General features: G+C 33.9%; 1 protein-coding gene across 2 annotated transcripts; it reads right to left on the minus strand.

Annotated features, from left to right (window-relative positions):
- Positions 1 to 2,735: 2,735 nt before the first annotated feature.
- Positions 2,736 to 23,345, minus strand: LOC132732637 (proton-coupled zinc antiporter SLC30A2-like). Of its 2 annotated transcripts, none has more exons than XM_060719108.1 (9): positions 23,087 to 23,345; positions 14,669 to 14,779; positions 12,436 to 12,582; positions 11,475 to 11,628; positions 10,137 to 10,321; positions 8,883 to 9,022; positions 5,108 to 5,213; positions 3,892 to 4,026; positions 2,736 to 2,947 (listed from the first exon to the last, which is right to left on the minus strand). In XM_060719108.1, exons 1-9 carry the CDS (start codon positions 23,094 to 23,096, stop codon positions 2,808 to 2,810), a joined length of 1,128 nt encoding a protein of 375 aa, XP_060575091.1. In that variant the 5' UTR covers positions 23,097 to 23,345; the 3' UTR covers positions 2,736 to 2,807. The 2 variants fall into 2 exon arrangements, with proteins under 2 accessions (XP_060575091.1, XP_060575090.1); XM_060719107.1 differs by lacking the exon at positions 23,087 to 23,345 and adding an exon at positions 22,023 to 22,072.
- Positions 23,346 to 23,451: the final 106 nt, after the last annotated feature.

Raw genomic sequence — 23,451 nt, forward strand, 5'->3', positions numbered from 1 at the left:
AAAAATCTTGTGAACCCTCTAATGGCTACTGTTTTGATCCAAATATTCTGGAAATTTGTCTGAAAGTTTTCATCTCAGATGAAAAACTAGGTCACAGGAGCTAAAAACAGAAAAAATCTTGTTAACACTCTAGTGGCTACTGTTTTGATCCAAATATTCTGGAAATTGGTCTGAAAGTTTGTTTTGATGATTTCTATGTCAAGTTCGAAAATAGGTCACCTGGAGTCAAAAACAATGTCACACTGCTCAAATATGGATAATCCTTGCTAACACTCCATTGGTTACATTTTTGACTCACCTGTCATGAAACTTGGTCACATGCTTGTCTAGGTAATTGTTCGGATGAGATTGATGGGTCAGGTGAGCGATCTAGGGCCATCTTGGCCCTCTTGTTCTTAAGTACTACCTTTACCAATGGCTTCTTACTTCAAACAGTTACTTATCCACACAATGTCCATGATCAGGGCCACGGCTTCCATTTTTACCAAGACATTGCCCTTTTCAGAAAATGAATAATTGGTTAACCTAAAACGGCAAGTAACTGTTGGATCTTAAGTTATATCATTACTAATAACTTTATAATTTCCACACTTATCAATACAAAGTACATGATATTGCCAAGTTATATAACTGTGCCATCCATTTTTCCAGTCATTTCCATTTTTATCACTTCAAAAATAGGGCCATTTAAGGTTAACCTTTTCCGGCAAGTTGGAATTATCTTAATTTCTCGTAATTACTTCATTTATTTAATGACATTTCATATTTGTTAGGTGGATACCTTAAATGGTCCTCTACTTTTTTATGGAGAGAGGGGTCCCTAGGGTCAAGGTCTAGGTCACTTGTGTAAAAAACAAATTGAAACATTTTTGCTTATACAGCCTTCATTTTTAAGTTGATGTCATTCATGTTTAATTCAAACTGCTATGATTCCTTTGGATTTAGTTAGAGGTCATTTGGGTCAGGGTCAAGATCACAAATGTCAAAAAAAGATATTTATACTTTACAGGTGGATTTACCTTATTCTATTGATGTCTCTTATGTTTGGAGGAAATTAAAAAAAAATTCTTCGGATGGAGTTAGGGGTCAGTTGGGTCAAAGTCACCAGTACTAAAAATAGATTTTTCATTTTTGTTCATACAGCCTTTATTTATTGACAGATGTTTTTCATGTTTGGAAGGAAGATAACTTGCATGGTATTCTTCCTTCTAATTGAGGTAGGGTTCAAGGTCATCAGTGCTAAAAATAGGTTTTAACAGTTTTGCCCATATAGCCTTTATTTATTGATAGATTTATTTCATATTTTGTAGGATAGTATTCTTCCTTTGGATGAAGTTAGGGGTCAGTTGGGTCAAGGTCAGGTGCTAAAATAGATTTTACACTTGTCCATCCAGCCTTTATTTATTGACAGATGTATTTCATATTTGGTAGGAAATAACTTACATGATATTCTTCTTTTTGATCAAGGGGTCAGTGGGTCAAGGTCAAGGATGCCAAAAATAGATTTCTACACATTTGCTGATTTAGCCATTATTTTTTTTGACTGATGTTTTATTTTTATATTTGGTACGATGATAACTTGCGTGGTCTTCTTCCTTTGGATTGAGGTAGGGGTCTGTTGGTTCAAGGTCACCAGTGTTAAAAATAGATTTTTCACTTTTGCCAATAGAGCCTTTATTTATGGACAGAGGTCTTTCATTTTTGGTTGGAAAATAACTTAAAAATGTTTTTCCTTCAATTGAGTTTAGGGTCAGTGGGTTAAGGTCAAGAAGGCCAGTAAAAGATTTCTACACATTTGCTAAAACAACCTTTCTTTTAACTGATATTTTTTCATATATGAAAGAATGATAACTTGCATCCTTGTATTGAGTTAGGGGTCATTTGGGTCAAGGTCATCAGTGCTAAAAATAGATTTTTTACACTTTTTTATACAGCCTTTGTTGTTTTGTTGTTGTTTTTGTCTCAATGTCTCATACTTACATGGAACATACCTAAGGTGGTAAATATTTTTTTTAAATATTGCTACTGATAAGAATCAGAGCCGGGGGCATTTGTGTTTAACAAACACGTTCTTGTTAACTTTGTCTTTTGGCTTCTTATATGTGATATGCAGGCTTAAAACCTCTGATCCCCTTTCAAAATTATATTTTGTTTAGTTCCGCCCATTGTTTTCTTGTTTAGGGCACACGTTTCTATTACTGGAATGGCACGGAAGTGTCACATTGAAGGTTCAATGATAACCGCCGTATGAACACATTTACGGATGTGTCTAAATTCAAAATTATACATTTTCATGTTTAAATGTTGAATTCTGCTTAAGCCGGTACTAGGGGGCGTGGAAGGTAGTTTGCACTTGACAGTAGGCTCCATGAATAGACTCATTTAAACCGAGCATGTAATATTTTCAATTTTGCCGTTTTGGACTTTCTTAAGGGATTCTTATTTTCTCTATTCCATTACATCAACCCCCTCCCTCATTTAATTCCCTTTTACTACTGAAAATGGGTATGGTAAAGCAATTCTCTTATGAAAAAAAACATTAAAACAATAAATATAAAAAAGAAAACAATAACAATTTCCCTGTAAAATATAAAAGAAGTTGACTACAGTCTCTGTCTTATCAGTACCCCCTTCTTTGAGAAAGCCGTTACTTTGAGAAAGCCGTTACCTTTGAGAAAGCCGATACTTTAAGAAAGCCGTTACTTTGAGAAAGCCGTTACTTTTGAGAAAGCCTTTTTATTTATTTATTTATATACATGTATGAGTATATATATATTTTTAGAAAGACCGTGCTCCTGTACTTCCAATTAAATGTCTTTACAATGAGAACAATCCTCCATGTCACGCATATATTCTTCAAACTGAATCGTTGTCTCTGTAATTCCAAATTGTGACCTAATTAAACTCCGTATTTTCTTTAACACTACCATTGTATCTGTTGTTTTACCTGAAATTATATCACAGTAAGAATAAATCATATCACAGCATAACACAGCGTATATCATCAGAGTTTATAAATTATATCATAACGTGCATCGTTTCACAACAACATAATACCACAGTGAACATTATATCACAGCAAAATCATATAATCATAGCGTGCATAATGTCACAGCGGACATTATATCAACGAAACATCATATCAAATTATACATCAGCATAATGTACATCATAGTACAGTACCACAGCGAAATCATATCACAGCATAAATTATTCCGTACATATCTTGTCACAGCGAACGTTATATCAACGAAACATCATAGCATAGCGAACATCATACCACAGCATACTCAATAAAATAGTGTATAACATCACGGCGTATTTCATTGGTATCATACATCGCATCATAGCGAACATCATATCACAGCATATATGGTCAAAGCCAACATAATATGTCAAAGAAGACATTATATTAATGAAACATCATACCACAGCATACTTCATATCACAGCATAAATTATCATCACGTACATGTCGTCACAGTGGACATTATATCATCATAGCGTACATCATCATGCGTACATCATATCACAGAAAACATTATATTACAACATACAGCATATTATAGCATATTACGTTATATCAAAGGATACACCATCACACGTATATAATAACAAAACTTATATCATATCACAATACACATCTTCAGAGCGTATATCTATGATATCATAGCGTACGGTACCATATCACAGCAATAATCATATCACGGCGTATATCATCACATGGTGTACAATATACCAGCGTATATCATATCACAATGTACATCATTAATATCAAACCATACATAATGTCAGCGTACATCATTTCAAAGCCTTCAACACGTAATCACGAACATAAAATCACAAAAAGGGGCTAAGTTTTTTTGTACAGACAGGACAAAGTGCTACTTACTGACGGCTATATGTACGGATAGCGCTATTTTATCCATTGATAGCGACCATATTCTCAGGTCATGTATATCTTCCACTTCCGGTATGCTTTTTAAACTTTGATGAATAGTTTTGAAATCTAAATGGCGTGGAGTTCCTGAAAAAAGACACAAAAAAACTTTAAAAATTACATTGCATTGATTGAGACTTTCTTACAAAAATATAAATAAAGTAAAAATTGGAGTTTTATCTAAAGCCCATATTATAGACAACACTTAAAGCTCACAATGATTTATATTAAATTTTCATATAGCACCATTGTTTGCAAAATTTAATTTATTTATCAACATTATTTTAACTGCTGCTGCTTTGAGTAACTAATATTATTTTCAAAAGTTTTTTACCCTTCTGAGTATTGAAATATCAATAAATGTGACCGTATGTGGCTTTAAAGTGCAAGACGACATTTACGGTACAGTTTTGTATTAAGTGCTTTGCGTTTACAAGATGTACTTAACTTAACCTCGAAATACAGAGCCGAAACGAAATTTTAAAATTCATACATAATGGTCAGGGTATCGTATTGTTACATGGACAGCGATTGGCTAAGAAAGAAAGTGCAGGGAAACAGTAAGATTCAATGGGACATTATGTGATTGGATGAGAAGGTATTATGTATAAGTATAAAAACTATTTTCGAAACTAACAGTTCTTTGTACTCTGATATTTACATTTTAAAATAGTATATGTCAGTCCTGTGATCAGCAGTGAATTACAGTGAAAGGGGGGGGGGGGGGTAATCCTCTTTGAAGTCATTTCATGAAAAAATTGGTTGGCTACCCTATATAACGAGATGAGTTTTATGTATCAGGCATGTCATTCTCCCAGAAAAATCACATATCTATGATGAAAACTCAATTTTAAGGTCTGTTTTTTCGGTCATTTCATATAATGTAAGTCTATGTAAAATTAATGTGAGTGACTTAATGTAACCTTGGTCTGATGAAGTCAAACTCTGCACATCGTCTCATAATGGTAAACATTTTTGCCAAGTAAGTCATTTTCCTTCCATCGGTCAAGTGGAAACGAAATTGTTGACAGACGGCCAGTCGGACAGACGGACTGCAAAATGCATAACAAGATACGCCGGCGTATAAAAATGATATAAACAAGGGTTAAATGTTATCAGAAGGTAAAATAGTATAGTACAAAATATGTGTCATAAAATAAGGTCATACCTTCCATTAAAACAAGCAATATATCTCTAAGAATTGCTATTGTTGTGCCAATTACAATCACAGAAAATACAAATGTACAAATTGGATCAGCTAGTTTCCACTCAGGCTGGAAAAATAAAATAAATAGATTTGCATAAAGATTAAAGAATGTATTTTACCCATGATTTGCGCCTTATTATCCCCCGCCGAAATTTTTCGGCAGAGGATATAGAAATAGTCTCCGTCCGTCCGTCCGACCTTCCGTCCGTCCCTCCGTCCTTCCGTCCGACATTTTTGTCCGGAGCATATCTCTAAAAGTATTTGAGTTATCAACTTGAAACTTCATAGGTGGATAGACCTCATTGAGGAGGAGTGCAGTGCACAAGAATGATAACTCTACCTTGCAGGATTTTTGAGTTATTGCCCTTTGTTATTTTTCAAAATTGATTTTTGTCCAGAGCATAACTCCAAAAGCCTATGAGATATTAACATGAAACTTCATAGGTGCATAGATCTCACTCAGGAGGTGTGGCAGTGCACAAGAATGATAACTCTACCTTTCATAATTTTTGAGTTATTGCCCTTTGTTATTTTTCATACCTAATTTTTCACCTGAGTGGAGCATAACTCAAAAAGTGTTTGAGATATCAACATGAAATGTCATAGGTGGGATAGATCTAATTGAGGAGGAATGTTCTGCGCAAGAATGATAACTCTTCCTATACAATTTTTGAGTTATTGCCCTTTGTTTTTTTTATGCTATTTTGTCCAGAGCTTATCTCAAAAAGTATTTGAGGTATCAACTTGAAACTTCAAAGGTGGATGGATCTCATTGAGGAGGAGTGCAGTGCTTAAGAATGATAACTCTACCCTGCATTATTTTTGAGTTATTGCCCTTTGTTATTTTTCAAAATTAATTTTTGTCCAGAGCATAACTCAAAAAGCCTTTGAGATATCAAAATGAAACTTCATAGGTGCATAGATCTCACTCAGGAGGTGTGCACTGCACAAGAATGATAACTCTACCTTTTATAATTTTTGAGTTATTGCCCTTTGTTCTTTTTCATACTTAATTTTTCAATTCAATTTTTTTCTCAAAAAGTATTTGAGGTATCAACTTGAAATTTCATAGGTGGATAGATTTTACTGAGGAGGGATGCAGCACACAAGAATGATAACCTACCCTGCATTATTTTTCAGTAATTGCCCTTTGTTATTTTCAGCCATCGGTATTCACATAAGTTTCAAATCTGTAATCATTATAGCCATCAGTTTTCATTACCAAAAGACCTCTTAAAATGGAATTATTCCGCTCTACTACATATACATTCTTCCAATGAGCAAACACATTCGGCGGGGGATGGCCATGTTGACATGGCTCTTGTTTAGATATAGATTTATAGAAAAATGACTTTTATTTACGTGTTTTAAGTGAATCACATTTATTTAAATCTATACAGTTTTAAAATTAACTGGAATTAATTGCTTGTACCTTTAAAGATTTTTTAAAGCTATTTTAATCGTAAGGTAAGAAAATTCAGTTTTATAGAGTAAAGTATCAAGCTTGTTGGCCATGCATGGCGTCGTTGACGCGATCCATATACAATTTTGTAGACAAAATAGACTATAGTTCATACATTGCACGTCAATTATTATATACGGGTGTAAGATAACTTGCGCTTGTTCTAAGTGACAGTATTCGTGCCCTCATGATATATCACGGCATATATGGTAATATCATGGTAGTTTCGGTCATGGTCAACAATTTAACAGCATGATCCATTTCCGGATACATTGCTGTGTTGTAACTTTCAAGAATAGCCCAACAAAAAATATATTGTTTGTAAAATCGTTTTAAACTGTCAAATTTTTAAAATATTTTGACTTAAACGTGGTAATCGTAACATGCGATCATAACCTGAATTCGTATATTACAAACATATGACGACAGATCATTCACAATATTAACAGTGGTATCATAAACAAGAACTGTCGGAGGACAGTAACGCTCGACTATTCGAAAATTTGTCACAAGGGTGTTTCATTGAGTATAATAATGCTTACCTATATGAATACATAAAATTGTACGAAAAGGTACAAACCCTTCAAGTTTCAATACAATCACAGAGAACAAGTGTGTGAAGTTTCAATCCATTCCCTTCAGTAGTTATGGAGATACCAGCTTACACACAAAAACTTAACCACGAATTTATGAATCGAACAAGGGGCATAATTATGTAAAAAAGCAAATAAGAGTTATGGGACTTGTGCCAATCATCTAAGATAATCGCAGAGAACAAGTGTGTGAAGTTTCAATCCATTCCCTTCAGTAGTTATGGAGATACCAGCTTAAACGCAAAAACTTAACCAAGAATTTCTAAGTCGAAAAAGGGGCATAATTATGTAAAAAAGCAAATCAGAGTTATGGGACTTGTGCCAATCATCTAAGATAATCACAGAGAACAAGTGTGTGAAGTTTCAATCCATTCCCTTCAGTAGTTATCGAGATACCAGCTTACATACAAAAACTTAACCACGAATTTCTAAGTCGAAAAAGGGGCATAATTATGTAAAAAAGCAAGTCAGAGTTATGGGACTTGTGCCAATCATCTTAAATAATCACAGAGAACAAGTGTTTGAAGTTTCAATCCATTCCCTTCAGTAGTTATGGAGATACCAGCTTACATACAAAAACTTAACCAAGAATTTCTAAGTCAAAAAAGGGGCATAATTATGTAAAAAAGCAAATCAGAGTTATGGGACTTGTGCCAATCATCTTAGATAATCACAGAGAACAAGTGTGTGAAGTTTCAATCCATTCCCTTCAGTAGTTATGGAGATACGCGCTTACATACAAAAAACTTAACCAAGAATTTCTAAGTCGGAAAAAGGGGCATAATTATGTAAAAAAAGCAAATCAGAGTTATGGGGACTTGTGCCAATCATCTTAGATAATCACAGAGAACAAGTGTGTGAAGTTTCAATCCATTCCCTTCAGTAGTTATGGAGACACTAGCTTACATACAAAAACTTAACCAAGAATTTCTAAGTCGAAAAAGGGGCATAATTGTGTAAAAAAGCAAATCAGAGTTATGGGACTTGTGCCAATCATCTTAGATAATCACAGAGAACAAGTGTGTGAAGTTTCAATCCATTCCCTTCAGTAGTTATGGAGATACCAGCTTACATACAAAAACTTAACCACAGGGACGCCGACGCCGACGCCGACAAATGGGTGACTGCATTAGCTCGATTATTCTACGAATAGTCGAGCTTAAAACGCATGTCACATGTGTTATTTTTATCTTACCAGAGCAGCCAAGGGAGAGAACTACAACATTACGGTTTCTTAAATCTATATAGATTACTCTCCCTTGGAGAATATTGCACCGGATGATTTCCGAAACGTCATATAGTAAAAAGTTTGCGTGAAGTGTAATAAATACTTTATAATGCATAAAAATGATATAGACAATATGACGCGATAAGTTTATCTTCATGTAACTAAATATATTATGGTAAAGACCGTAAATATTACAGTGTTTAAAGCCATAGGCACTTGGTTTTTTGGATAAAAACCAATTTGCGAGGTTTGTAGAACTCAAATTGAATTGAATGTAACGAAATTATTTTAGAAACATCCGAAAAATGACGGTTCTAAAATAGAGATATCTGCGTTAAAAATTCGTTACATTCAATTCAATTTGAGTACTACAAACCTCCCAAAAAAGTTTTTTTTATCCCGAAACAAAGTGCCTATGGTTAAAACAAATGATTAAAAAACATTCTGTATTACCTTAAAATAGATAAACAGTGCTGCTATAAGAACGCCTATACTTTGAAGGAGATCTCCCATCACATGTAGAAATGATGCCGAAATGTTTATATTAGACTTGTGGGAATGTCCATCCTGTTTTCCCTCCGAAATCTCGTCTGCTGTGAAGGGAAATTGAAATTTTAAAATGAAATATCGTTTGAATTATGAATAATATTATGTTCATTATGTAATCGGTGACGTCCTTTATGATATTAAAGATATTTTGGAGACCAAAATAACTTATTTTGAAGATACAGTTTACAGTCATCCTAATAAAATGAAAAAAAAAAACAAACAAACAAACAAACACAAAAAAAACACAAACAATAACAAAAGAGCACAAGATATAGGTAAGAAAAATATCTCTTGAACTGAAATATGTTTGTGCAAATGATAAGTATACTATGCTTCATAATGATTTACACACTTATTGACTAATAAAATACACTTAAACATGGCGTAATTAAGCACAAGAAACACACTGGCAGTAACAATAGGTATCATAAGAACTCCAGGACATATTTTGAGTTATTGTCACAGGGTGAGAAAAATGTGCAGCCTGACTGGGACTCGAACCCGGGACCCTCGGAATACCGTACCGCGGCTCCACCGACTGAGCTATCCGGCCGCTTACACATTAAGAAATTCGTGACATTTGAAAAATCTGGTATAAATTTATTAGCCTTCGCAACTCTTCATTATAATTAGGTAATTAAGTTAAGCAATGAAGAAGGTCACAAATGAAAAGGTCAATATGTACAAATGAGCAAGTAATTTGGAAATTTTACTCAAAACTATCAGATTTTTTTTTTAAAAAAAAAAGCGATGAAAAATGGCCTAAAATGTTTTTTCTAAAACATAATACAATATGTAGGACGAGCTTAATTATCAAAGTTTTATTAAGCACCTCAAACTCCCCATTTAAAGGTAAAAGTAACCATTTTTCACGTGAGTTCTCCAAGTATATAGAAAAGTTTTCCACAAAAATCAGTAACGTTTTCCAGGAACTCCGTCACAGTTATCATAAGAACTCCAAACAAGTTATCATTTGAACTCCAAACAAGTTATCATTTGAACTCCAAACAAGTTATCATTTGAACTCCAAACAAGTTATCTTAAGAACTCCATCCGTCGTGTAACAGTTCCTTCCCCCGTGGTATAGGATTTCAATACTAAATATTGAATATTAAAAATGATGTCCATTGTATTTCCTACGAAATAAAACACAAATACCTGTTCCATTAATAGAAAGGCCACCGTATGAAGTCTGCGGTGTTCTGGCGTTCCCCTGCTCACAATCAAATGACGTTAACGTCAACCTTTCCTTGTCTGAATCAGACAAAGTCATGCCGTTATTGTCAGCACCGTGTTCACCGTGAGAATGACCGTGACTGCCCTGGTGTAATGTTAGACCCATTCTGAATTTCAACAGTAATAAGTATGGTACAGAATATTGCCTAAGATAAGTACCGTTATGGTTTCAAATAGAGCTCGCCGCAAGACGTGTATGCCGGCAACCAACAAATGAAACTTCCGGGTAAGCTGTTAGAGACGAAAGCAGCCTGACAAATACCTACGTTCATTGGTCATGTGAAAACCTCAGACCAATGAAAATACTCTGTACAAAAATAAAGAGTGGCAATCTGATGCACTAGTTACTATTACTCATTACGATTAAGAATTTGACATATCGGAAAAAAAGGTTCATTATATAGTTTCATATGATGATTTGATTGAACAGTTATTACAAATAATATTTAATTTTATCACATTTAAATGCCTAATACAAAAATTATTTATTCATTTCGAATAAAATGCCCTTCAGTCGGGTTATTTTCATCCAGCGGTAAAATCTCTGTTGTTTCTCACTTGCGGTGACTTTGATATTAAATATCTACTTTTTACTTAAAATCATTGAAATGGCAGTTTTATTTCCTTAAAGTGTAATCACTTCACTACCATTTGGTACCAAGATTTTAAAATTTGGTAAAAAAATGTTAAGAGTTCATATTAAGATGAGTGCTGAAAATGAGCGGCGAGTTGCAAACGTTTACTAAATATATATGTACTACAGTATGTATTTCTCTCTCTCTCTTTTATTTTTTTAGGGCGGGGGGGGGGGGCAGTGCTTATGACATTGAATCTACAAGTAGTTACCTTTACCTCTGATCTTGGGGCCTGATTCTTGAGCGCAACACATCGGCGTAATGTTTAACACATTTATGCTTAGTAATGTATAAATCCATCCGGGAATGACAGAATTATTGATCGAACACAGCATCAGTGCATTCCTATGAAAATTGACCTTTGAAACCAAAGTGTGACCTTGACCTTTGTGCTCCAGACCTAGATCTTGCGCACGACTCTTCATCTCAATGCGCAACACATTAATACAAATATATTTAAAGCATATCAATACATGACAAAGTTCCTTCTCAACTTTGTTCCGGACTTTGTTATGGTCCGGAACAAAGTTGGGACAGAAGTACAGACGGACGAAAGGTCGGATAAACGCTGCATAAACTAAATCCTCAAGTATGGGATATAAAAACTTATGTGAACCCAACTTACGCGAGGTTAAATGCCACTCCGCAGCCTGCGGTTATAAGCATGATGGTGGCGTTGACCTCGAACTCTCTCTTGATGACCCTTATCACAGCCATGTAACATAACACAACCGTTATCACCCATAGTAGAAGAATTGACACTAACGCTCCTAGAATCTCTGAAACGAAGTCAATAGAATAAATTTAACAGAATAGAAACTAAATATCCCCACAAAGTTTTAAGTTCACATATAGAAAAATATATAATTATAACATCAAAGTACTTAAGTGCACGTGTGTTGACTAGATAAACAAGCCAAATTACGTAACGTCATTTTGATAGATAGTTAGATACATTACGTAGATTATACCAAATCGCAAATTTCCGGCCCTTTCCGTCAATCTTTATGAATAATAGCCGAGATCTGGATGTTCCGATTGAGATTGTACCTCTGTATTTTAAGAAGATGAAAAGGAAAGTAAGAAAACAGTATTTTTACCAAGGTGGGAAATTAGATTTGAATGAACAATTTTCTTGTTCATATCATTTGATTACAACTTAAAAACTACATTAAAGAACAATAACTTTCTGTTTCGAACTATTTATATAGTTTAATCAAAGTTAAATTCCCTGACTGAATGATCATATATACTGATTTAAAACTGCATCAACTGTCAATTTTTTGTTTTATATTCGATTAAAAATGCCATTCAAAGATGTTTAAAAAAGGCATACAGCCGAAACGTATGCAATAAATAATTACTGAATGTTCGTGTTTGTGTGGCTTGTCTGTTTATTAAAAGATGTTCACTTCCCCGTACATTGGTAAAATATTCAGATTTCTATTCAAACAAATTACGAAAAGGGCGTAGCAAATGTCGAGCAAAGGTGACTCAATTTCAAAATGAGTGACATACTAGTAATAGAAAATCAATATTCACGAGTAATCGATTCTTTTTTTATTAAATTCACATCAATCAAATACCTGCTCGGTACCAGCCAAAGCTCAATTTTTGCGTTGGCGGTCTTGAAGCAAAATACAAAGCCAGAAGGCTTATCAAGAAGCTGGCCAGATCTGTTAACAAATGAGCAGCGTCTGATGCTATGGCTAGACTGTTTGCTAAATATCCACCTGTGAAAAAAATAAAACCTGCTGAATTTGCGTAAAATATCTGCCATGGTTAGACAGTTCCATTCCAAGTATAAGGGATTTCACTGTTAACATTCAACAAGAGCAGCGCATGCAATGTAAACGCTTTTTTTTGTTAAAAGATTCTAAGTTAAAAATGGGCATAACTCAAAGAATATATATGTAATAGATATACCATTGCTGCGTTGACGATTTCTGGGTTTGCGTAAATTATACCATAATCACGTGACCTTTCTTATGCCTTGACCTCACGAGACGAAGTCGCATAAGAAAGGTCACGTGATTTCGTCGAGTGAGGTCAAGGCATAAGAAAGGTCACGTGATTATGGTATAATTTACGCAAACCCAGAAATCGTCAACGCACCAATGGTGTATCTGTTTTAACCTATAGCTCCGCCCAGAAACACTTACTCCAGAGCAGAAATGACGTAAAATGAGCTGTCAATCAAAATAACATGACGCTACTGTTTTAACCTATTGCTCCGCCCAGAAAATCTTATCCCTTTGATCTGAATTTGCATAGCAGCAAAGACGTGAAATGAGCTGTCAATCAAAATAATGGGCTGATTTTTCCCCGCGTGGAAGCTACATTTTCATTGGTAGCGGCATGGACCCTTTTCTCTATTCAGTCATCTGTCTCATTTTAAAGTTTTACTTCAATTCACATGATTCGGCATGGCTTGGAATGACAATTTGTCGTTCACAGAAAATTTAGAAGACAAAATTTTGTCTCAACATCTGGACATTTATGAAGAAGATATGGCTTTATCTCAGTACCTTGATCAGGCTGAGACAGATCTGGGGATTGATACAGTTGGAGTGAATTTTCTTCTAACACAAAATGTCGAGGACTTTATCAACGAAATATCAATCAACATGGACGAAAGTGATCAAAGCAACATTTTGCTTTCTGAAAATCAAGACAAAAAATCCATGAATATACCATTGCCAACGGCGTTAGAATGTTCTGAGACAAGCCGCTTTGATAGCCTTGAGGATTGTACCTTGCTTCTTGTTTTGTGTTTTATTTTATTTCAGGTTAGTTTGCTATGGTATAATTTTCAAAACTGAAAATTATACCATAGTCTGGGTATCGTATAATTTACGGTTATTGGAAATTATACTTGGAAGAATTTTACATAAGAAGCGCTGAAGAGCTATAGGTTAATTCAGAATTATGGCCCTTGTCAAACTTCTATGCCTTATCATGATAAGCAACCATTACAAGTTTAATATTGATACCTTGTTGTTGTCGTTGAGTAATGGGCTACAATAAATATTTTTCACGACGACGAGGTTGCCTCGATCATGATAGCTCAAACAGAGGAGCTAAAATAAGCTACAATCATTATAGAGTGCGGTCAGACTGCAAAGGTGACTGATGTACATGTTTCATTTGATGCTAAAACTTGCTTTATTAATGAAATGTTTTAAAGATGTTATAATGGAGTTCCTTCAACCTTTAAAGTTAATCGATTGCCATTTGGATATCATGGTGCCTGATTTATGCCATGTCGCATTTTGCTCCGCGGGGAGTCAGGAAAAACACGAAAATACGACAAATTCATCACTTTGTCGTGTTATCGTGTTTTCGCCTTGAGCATGGCGGAGAAAATGTTGACTTTGACGAATTTTTCGTGTTTTGCCACCTACACCAATAAGGGTCTTGAAAATAAATAAGGTTGAGCATCCTTTGTTTGAATATTATTAGTCCAATGGTATTCAAGTCATTGGACGAAAATTGTTTACACATTCACGGTCACTTTAACCTTGAGCATCACATATATACTTCTACTTAATAAGGGTGATCAAACTATGAAATTTGAAGGCTTTGGATCTAATGTTCTCTAGTTATTGAGTGGAAACATATAAGCGAATCGGGTTATATAGGTAAACAACCATTTATATATGTCATATAACCTGCTTTCATTTAACTAAAATATATCTGGGGGCATTAAAATAATGTTAGGGAACATTTAATTTGTTACAGAAGTATATTTTATGGTTTTTTCAAGAAAACTAAATAAGTAATTAAAATAAATATCAATAAAACAAAACTGTAACTCGCCAATGATTTCAGCAGTCATAAACAGTAGAGAAAGGACACATGCTGTCAGTAACTTCCGTCTGGCTCTTTTATCAACACTAGGTCCCTGCTTCTGATCGTGGCACTCACACTCTGTAATTAACATATTATTAAATACATACATCATAATTTGGTTTATAAATTGATCATTGTTTTTTATTGTAAAATACAATGTAAAATATAAACAAAGATAATTAATGAAATGAAATTTACTCTCATTTAATCAAAAGGCACATCCGCAGAATGAACTATTTCCTCTGAAAAAAAGCCTTTAATCTTGACAGTTTACAATCCGCCTCTAACATTGGATGTCTTTTGTATATATATATATATATTTTTTTTTTTTTTTGCGGCAGCGAAAACAACTTGAAAAAAAAACTGCCTTATCATAAATAACTGTAATGTAGCTAACGATTTATTTATTTATTTGTTTCTATTACAAAAAAGAAAACATGTCATTGCGATAAAACAGTTATAGTATATGAAACTCGTTAGTTACGGGGGTATAACACTGGCTGGGGCGACATCTCGGGATGTTTCTGCAAAAAAAAATTGTCTCGGCCTAACGGCCTCGCCATTTTTTAGCAGAAACACCCCTTGATGTCGCCCCAGCCAGTGTTATATCCTCGTAACTAACTCGTTTCATGTACTATAACTATTACGTACTGAGCAATGAGTTTAGTTTCTTTCTCAAGGATAGAGCGACTTGCATTCAAGGGGTTTTGAACCCGTGCAGCTAGCGATCATTAGATTACTTGTCCGACGCGTTAACCACTCGGCCATGTCGCCACGTCATCATTTCGTAAAAGTTCGGCATTTTTCCGCCTTTTTCCGTATTCAAAATGATCAAACAAGCATTTATATGACCATGAGTAATGCTAATACTTTTCCAATAAACACATATAGGTACATATAAACTTGAAATAGAACGTGGCGATGTTGATGGGTATATTCCCATTAGGTAAATATGCATAAAACATGTGCATTTTATTTTTATTGACATCTTAAAAAGCAATTCAACATACATAAACCTGTCGGAATTTGAACAGATAATTATGTTACTTATTCATATGCATCTTACATGTTTCATGCTTAAAGTTTATGTTTCCACTTCGATGACAATTTACGATAATTTGAGGAAAATATACTTTGCAACAACAATTTTACTATAGTATATATTAAATGTATTGCTTTCAGGATAATGCCCCTTGTCTTACAACTGCGCCTTGTCATGTTTATCAAGAATTGCAAGTCTCAAGTTGATAGCTTTGATAGTTTTGAAATCATCCTACTAACAATAATTAGTTTTTTTAACAAAAAGTCAAAAAGGGACAAAACTCCAAAAGTACAGATTTCAGAATAACGTCATTTGTATTTCAACTGTTCCTTGTCATGACAAAGTATTTTGATATTCATATTAATATCTTTCATACTTTTGAAATATTTCTTCTAAACAGACAATTTTGACAAAAACATATCTGAGTTGAAAAGGGGCATAACTCTTTATTGCTTTTAGAATAATGCCCCTTGTTTTGCAAGTTAGCATTTTTCAGAACAGAACAGAACGGAACAGATCTTTATGATCAAATCAATAAAGACATATGAGAGTATACGGAATAAACGCAAAGTTTCAAATATATCATATGTGATGTGTAATGCAAAATTTCCAATATATGACATGTGGTGTGTGTAACCATTGTTACAAAGCCTGTCACTTTATATATTCAGAACGTCAACGCAAAGGCGAAGACACGAAAAGTGAGCATACTGTCGTGTTTTCGTGTCTTCGCTTTCGACTTTTGAAGGGCGAAGACACGAATACAAGAAATGGCAGAACTCAGCCACCATACATTGCCTGAAATACTGTTAATACTATGTTTATAAGCTGTTTAAAATTTTATTTCTTAAAAAAATCAATCAATCATCATTATTATTGCAAATTATTGCATTTATTACATCTCTTTTGTATGCATTGCGTCAACTGTATTTTAAATTACTACTATGACGTTATTCCTTTGTTCTGACCGTACTGTATGTAATAGAAAGAGCACCGAAACCACGAGGCCATCTGATTTGTACGAGGGGGCGTAGCCCCCGAGCATAAATCAGATTGCCGAGTGTTTTGGTTTTCTTTCTCTTTTGTATCATAGTCAAACATAAAAACACGTCCCCTGTTGTCACAATATGAAACCCCGGCAAAAAGTAACCAATGAACGAGCATCTGAATATGATATTTCTGTCGCTTTCCCTTTTTCTTCCGTCACAATAAGTAAACCCCAGCAAAAATGAGCCAATCAATGGGCATGCTCTGGAGTGCGGATAACTAATACCTGCACTCCAGTTAATGCACTGTGCATGTATATGTATACGATTTAACTCTGACACATTATCAACAGAAAGGTCCTCAAACTATGATGCAATTTTAGTATCATAGTTTTAAGACCTTTCTGTTGAAAATGTGTCAGAGTTTAATCGTATACATATACATGCACAGTGCGTTAACTTGAGTGCAGGTATAAGTTACCCGCACTCAAGAGCAGCCCATTGATTGGCTCATTTTTGCTGGGGTTTACAAATTATGACGACAGAGAAAGGGAAGCGATATTATATTCAAATGCTCGTTCATTTGTTCTTTTTTCTGGGGTTTCATATTGTGACAACAGGGAACGTGTTTTTATGTTTAACTATGATACAAAAGAGAAAGAACATCAAAACACTCGGCAATCTGATAAATACTCGGGGGCTACGCCCCCTCGTGCAAATCAGATAGCCTCGTGTTTCGATGCTCTTTCTATTACACAGTACAGGTAGGTGTCCAATATTAATGTGTAAGTCCAATATTAAACGTGTAACACATTAATATAAGACAGCGTACCCCGTGTAGTGAAATAAGCTTGTACATAACCACAGGGTATTGTGGAAAATTGTCAAAAATAAAAGCAAAACAAACAAAAAACACAAGAATCTGTGTTTGATAAACACAAATGCCCATGCGCTCACTGTTGTCAATAATTTAATTTTAGAGAGTGAAGTAGCTAATTTGTATGTGTTTTCTCACCTGAGCATGTTTTACTCTATCCTTCAGTTTCTTTTCCATCTTACCCTTTTCATCTTGATTATTTCTCTCAAAAGCTAATAAACTCGGTAAGTAAATGCCTTCATTAATTGTTAACACTTTTTTAAATGATAAGAAAGAACAATTTGTTACTACGAGATGCAAGAAAATTATCGCAGTTCATGAAGAAAACCAATCATGTGTAGAAATCTGTAATTGGCACCATTGACCTTGACCAACTGACCCCTACCTCTATCAAAAGGAAGAATATCATGCAAGTTATTTTCCTACCAAATATGAAATAAATCTGTCAATAAATAAAGGCTGTATGGGCAAAAGTGTAAAAAAATCTATTTTTAGTACTGGTGACCTTGACCCAACTGACCCCTTACTCCATCCAAAGGAAGAATATCATGCAACTTATTTTCCTACCAAATATGAAATAAATCTGTCAATATATAAAGGCTGTATGGGCAAGCAAAAGTGTAAAAATCTATTTTAGCACTGTTGACCTTGACCCAACTGACCCCTAACTCCACCCAAAGGAAGAATACCGTGTAAGTTATCTTCCTTCCAATTATAATACAAATCTGTCAATAAATAAAGGCTGTATGAGCAAAAGTGTAAAAATCTATTTTTAGCACTGGTGACCTTGACCCAACTGACCCATACCTTCATCCAAATGAGAATACCTCAATTTTATGTTCCTACAAAATATACAAGACATCTGTCGATAGAATAAGGTTAATACACCTGTAAAAGTGTAAAAATCTATTTTTGACATTGGTGACCTTGACCCAAATGACCCCTTACTAAAGGAAAAGGAAGAGGACCTCCCTTGGTATGACTATTATAAACATGAAAGACATTAACTTAAAAATAAAGGCTGTATGAGCAGAAATGTTGAGATTTATTTTTTTACACAAGTGACCTTGACCTTTACCTAGAGACGCCTAACGCCACAAAAAATTAGAGGACCGTTAATGGTATCAACCTACCAAATATGAAAGATATCATTAAATAAATTAAGTAATTAGGTGAATTTTTTTGATAAATCCAACTTGGCGGAATAGGTTAACCATACAAGGCCCTATTTTAAAAGTGATAAAAAGGGAAATTACTGGGAAAAGGGATGGCACATTGATATAACTTGGCAATATCATGTACATTGTATTGATAAGTAATCGTGAAAATTATTAAGCCATTAGTTCAGATAGAACATAAGATATTTTCAACTTACCGGTTTAGGTTAACCATTATTTATTTTCTAAGTGCTGAAAAGGGCCATAACTTGGTGCAAATGGAAGCCATAGTTATGTCACTTGCCCAGATTATATACGTTGTATGGATTAGTAAGTGTGTAAATTATGAAGCCATTGGTAAAGGTAGAACTTAAGAAAAATCCAACTTGCCGTTCTAGGTTAACCTCGTACGGACAGACGGACGGACAGACGGACGGACAGACGGACGGTTCAATTACTATATGCCCGGGGGCATAAAAAAGAATCCAACAAAAAATGATTAAGTAAAATGTAACCTCTCATCACGAAGAATGATGAAACGTCTTTCCTTTGCCCATTAGGCATTTTACATAATTTACATAAATGCAATAGAGAATATAAATTCATCTATTCAAAACAAAAGCTGGTTATGTTATATATATATAGGAACAATTCCAGACTCCTGTGGTGTGACAAATATCAATTCAAAAATAAGAAAATATCATTGTGTTGCGTAAATATCAAAAAAAAACATACTAATGGCAAATTTTGCACAACATTTTAAATCCGTGATAGTTGTAGTAAAGTAAAAAAAAAATCATTTTAACACTAAATCACCGTGTATATCCATTAACGCCGGAATGTCAAAATAACGCACGATTCGTGCAATAAGTAACGCAGAATTGTGCAATAAATGGCTGATACCTGACAGGATTACACCTTATCCCTAATCAAGATTATTTCCACGAAATTGTTTACTTTTCAAGATCATTCGTGAAAATGATAGCTTAACCACCGTTTTGAGCGAGATTTCGGCTTACTTTCGACTCTTACAGGTTCAACAATGCATATTATACCGTATAATTTCAATTTTCGTTAGGCAAGTGACCATTATTTAACTTCTGGTGATATAGAAAATTGAAATAAGCTGATAAAACGTGATTCAGGTCGTTTTTATGAGGAAACGCCGATGTACGTGAATAGTGCTTCGCGGTAACGCCGGAAAATGCGAATATTTTTCATATATGGTACTGAACTGCTACACAGGTTTAACGTCATTAATCGGCGAGTATCAGCACTTTTTAAATATTTTTTTATTGTTGGGAAACCTTAATTCATTTTATACAGAATTTATTTTTGTTTGATTGTTTAAAAAATAAAGACACAGTCTCGAATCCGTCCCTGAAACCACAGAGCTATAAGCTTCGTAATATATAAGTCTTTGTTGAAGTGAGTACGAAGCATCTCAAGGAAACAACGGGGTAGCAACAGAATATCTATTGAGATGGTAGTTATGAAAATGGGCTTTGTTATATTATAGAATTTTTCATTGTTCTCACTCTTTATTAATTATTTGACATAGTAAACAAGAAGAAGTCCACTTTTAGACCTTCATGGCATGGATAGATAAAATCTTCCACAAACACATCTCTAGTAGCTCTCCATATACATGTACATTGAGTTAAGAAACCAAAATATATTCAACCTATCTTTAGTCTATGTCACCCTTTACCTGGTAAATTTATGAAATGGTTTTGCTCAGCTGTGAACTTGGAACAGTTCATTCAAAGTCTGAGAGATTAGTATTAGATATTTAATGTATTTGTACAGTGAGCTATTGGTCACTCTGTATGGATGTGACCTGGCTCCGAACTGGTGGCCTCTTTTAGGGTCATTAGTCCTGTTAGATTTGTAAACGTCTATAGTAATGCATAGCATACGCTCTTATGGTAGATTCATATGTTTTCCCATACAAGTTAATATATACAAGTTAACATATATAATAAGAAACTCCAAGAGTAGAGTAAATCTTTACCCCAAGAGTTAAAATTTATTTAACTTTAGCAGAGGACAATACTAGTAAGGTAAATTAAATGCTTTTACAAATTTTGGGCATTATAGTTTCTAAGAAAAATATCTTTTGAATTCAAGTTACTTCCTTAAACATGTATAAGAGAAAAATTAAATTAAATAAATAATCCATTTTCACAGAAGTTCACAAAGCAAATTGCCACAGCCATTTTTTGGTAGGGTTTCACGCCAACACAATAAAGGACATATGGAGACTTTCAAGCTTTACTGGTGCATTATTTCAGGCATAAAATATACAGACACTTCTTCCTTTGATTGTTGTCTATGATTTTTTTAATTCATTTTAACATTGCAAAGGAAGTTTATTGTTCTTATTTTCTAACAAGATCTGACGTGAGAAACATGTTTGCAAATAATAATTTATTTCGGGAAACAATTGTCAAATTGTATGAAGTTACAATATGCAATCAAAATGCTGAAAGTTTGTTAAGATCTAATTATCATATATTTCTTAATAAGTTACGAAGAAAATACATTGACTCCGTCGAAAATAACTTGACTATATTCGCCGATAAAAGGCGTTAAACCTTTGTCATAATTCTATATCTTATATAAAAAATATCGCATTTTCCGGCGTTACCGTGAAGCACAATTCACGTACATCGGCGTTACCTCATAAAAAACGACTTGAATCACATTTTATCAGTTTATTTTCAATTTTCTATATCACAATAAGTTAGGTTTATGTCATTTGCCTACCGAAAATCGAAATTATACAGAACAATATGCATTGTTGCACTTATAAGAGCCGACAAAAAAAGCCAAAATCTCGCTCAAAACGGTGGTCAAACCATCATTGTCACGAATGATCTTGAAAAGTAAACAAGTTCGTGGAAATAATCTTGATGAGGGATGAATGTCTTCGCTGCCATATGCAGCTATTCCTTTTTTCAGTTCGGTTAAATCACAGGAAATTGACATTCTATAAGCAAATAATTAAAAAATAACGGCAAATATACCCCTCTATACTTTAAATAAACACAGTGTTTATTTAAAGTATAGAGGGGTATATTTGCCGTTATTTTTTAATTATTTGCTTATAGAATGTCAATTTCCTGTGCTTCAAGTCATAGATTGTCTCAGTCAATCATTAAAATATCCGAGATTAAACACATTTGAAAACTTATTATTTTCATTATTTCTTGAAAAAAATCCCAAATGTAAATTGATGTAATCTGTATGCGTTTACCATGTAATTCCACCATTTTGTGTAAGTGGTATATTTTGTGTTCATGTACATAATTGGTCATATTTCAAAACACGAAAATTCCATGCTACGGACATTCTCTTATTCAAGAGGCTACCTATAGGGTTTTGGAAGTAAGAAAAAGATAATTGCAAAAACATTAAAATTGTACATTTCTAGCACAAAAAAAGATTATTTCTAACTACGCGCCTCATGAAATTCAATATTTTACATATTGGACAGTTTTCTACATAAAATGTGATAGCTAGATTATGATTATGGAAATTTTCCATTCAAGTGTCGAGCGAAAACCTTTGAGAGTAGTTAAATTAAATTGTGGGCTATCGGAGTGACATGATGTTTGTCCGTCTACGGAATCCTGTTTCCAAAAATCGTTCTTAAGACAACGTTTCGAGTTTCAAGCAAAAACTTAAAACTTTAAATCGCTACTTTTCGCTTTAAGTTTTGGATTGAAACTCGAAATTAGTTTAAAAATTTTCCAGTGAAAAAAAAAACTTCCAAGTATTTGAATTTTCGAGTACAGTATATATGAAAAGTGGAAATCACATGCATAATTTCTAGTTTTGCGTAATGTGTTTGGTCGAAAATTCGATATTGCATAGTCTGTCAGATTTAAAGATAAAAGAGACTCCAAAGAGGCTTGTTTTATGCATATGAGGCGATTTGGAAATGTTTTGTCAAGGTGTGTGTACCATTTGATATAACTATAGACCAACAACTTGAGTGCAAAATTTCAAATCAATGCTTAATAAATTTTTCTAGGTAATCATTGTGCAAAAGGACAAAAACAAACACAAAAAAACGAAAAGCGTTATATCGAATTTACCTCCAGTTGTGGTAAAAATCGCACAAAACTACGAAATCGATCTTCGATTTAATTGTGAATATATGTCTTGATTTTCTTTTTGCATAATATTATTGTTATACATATGCATTCATCTCGATTGTGGAAGTTCTATTTGAAATTTGATAGACGGGTAAAATGTAATTTTTATATGATAATCATTTTATTTTAAAAAAGAAACAAAGAAATAAAAAGATTTTACCTTTTGACATTCTTAAATTTAAAGAGCAATTTCGTTCCTTGGTGTAGTTAGAATATGCAACTCAAGTTTTCTCTTTTTCATTTAACGTTAAATCCGTTCATAATAATATTGTTAACATGTAATAAAAACATTAAAAAACAGTGAAATTTTATTAAGCTCTGTATTTTTTTCACAGAATGTTTACAGTTTGAATTAAAAAGCGAACTAGTATGCACAAGAATGAGACTAAATTATCTTATACGGTTTACTGAATGTAAGATGATAAATTCAGCAACTAAACCTGATAGTAAAGTTAGTATTACAACCTGAAACAAGAGCGCTGTGGCCGAGCTGTATCGCTTACCTTAATCTAACAATTAGGGACG

This window comes from Ruditapes philippinarum, unplaced genomic scaffold, assembly GCF_026571515.1.
Source record: "Ruditapes philippinarum isolate M1 unplaced genomic scaffold, ASM2657151v2 ctg3749_1_1_1_1, whole genome shotgun sequence".
Lineage (NCBI taxonomy): Eukaryota > Metazoa > Mollusca > Bivalvia > Venerida > Veneridae > Ruditapes > Ruditapes philippinarum.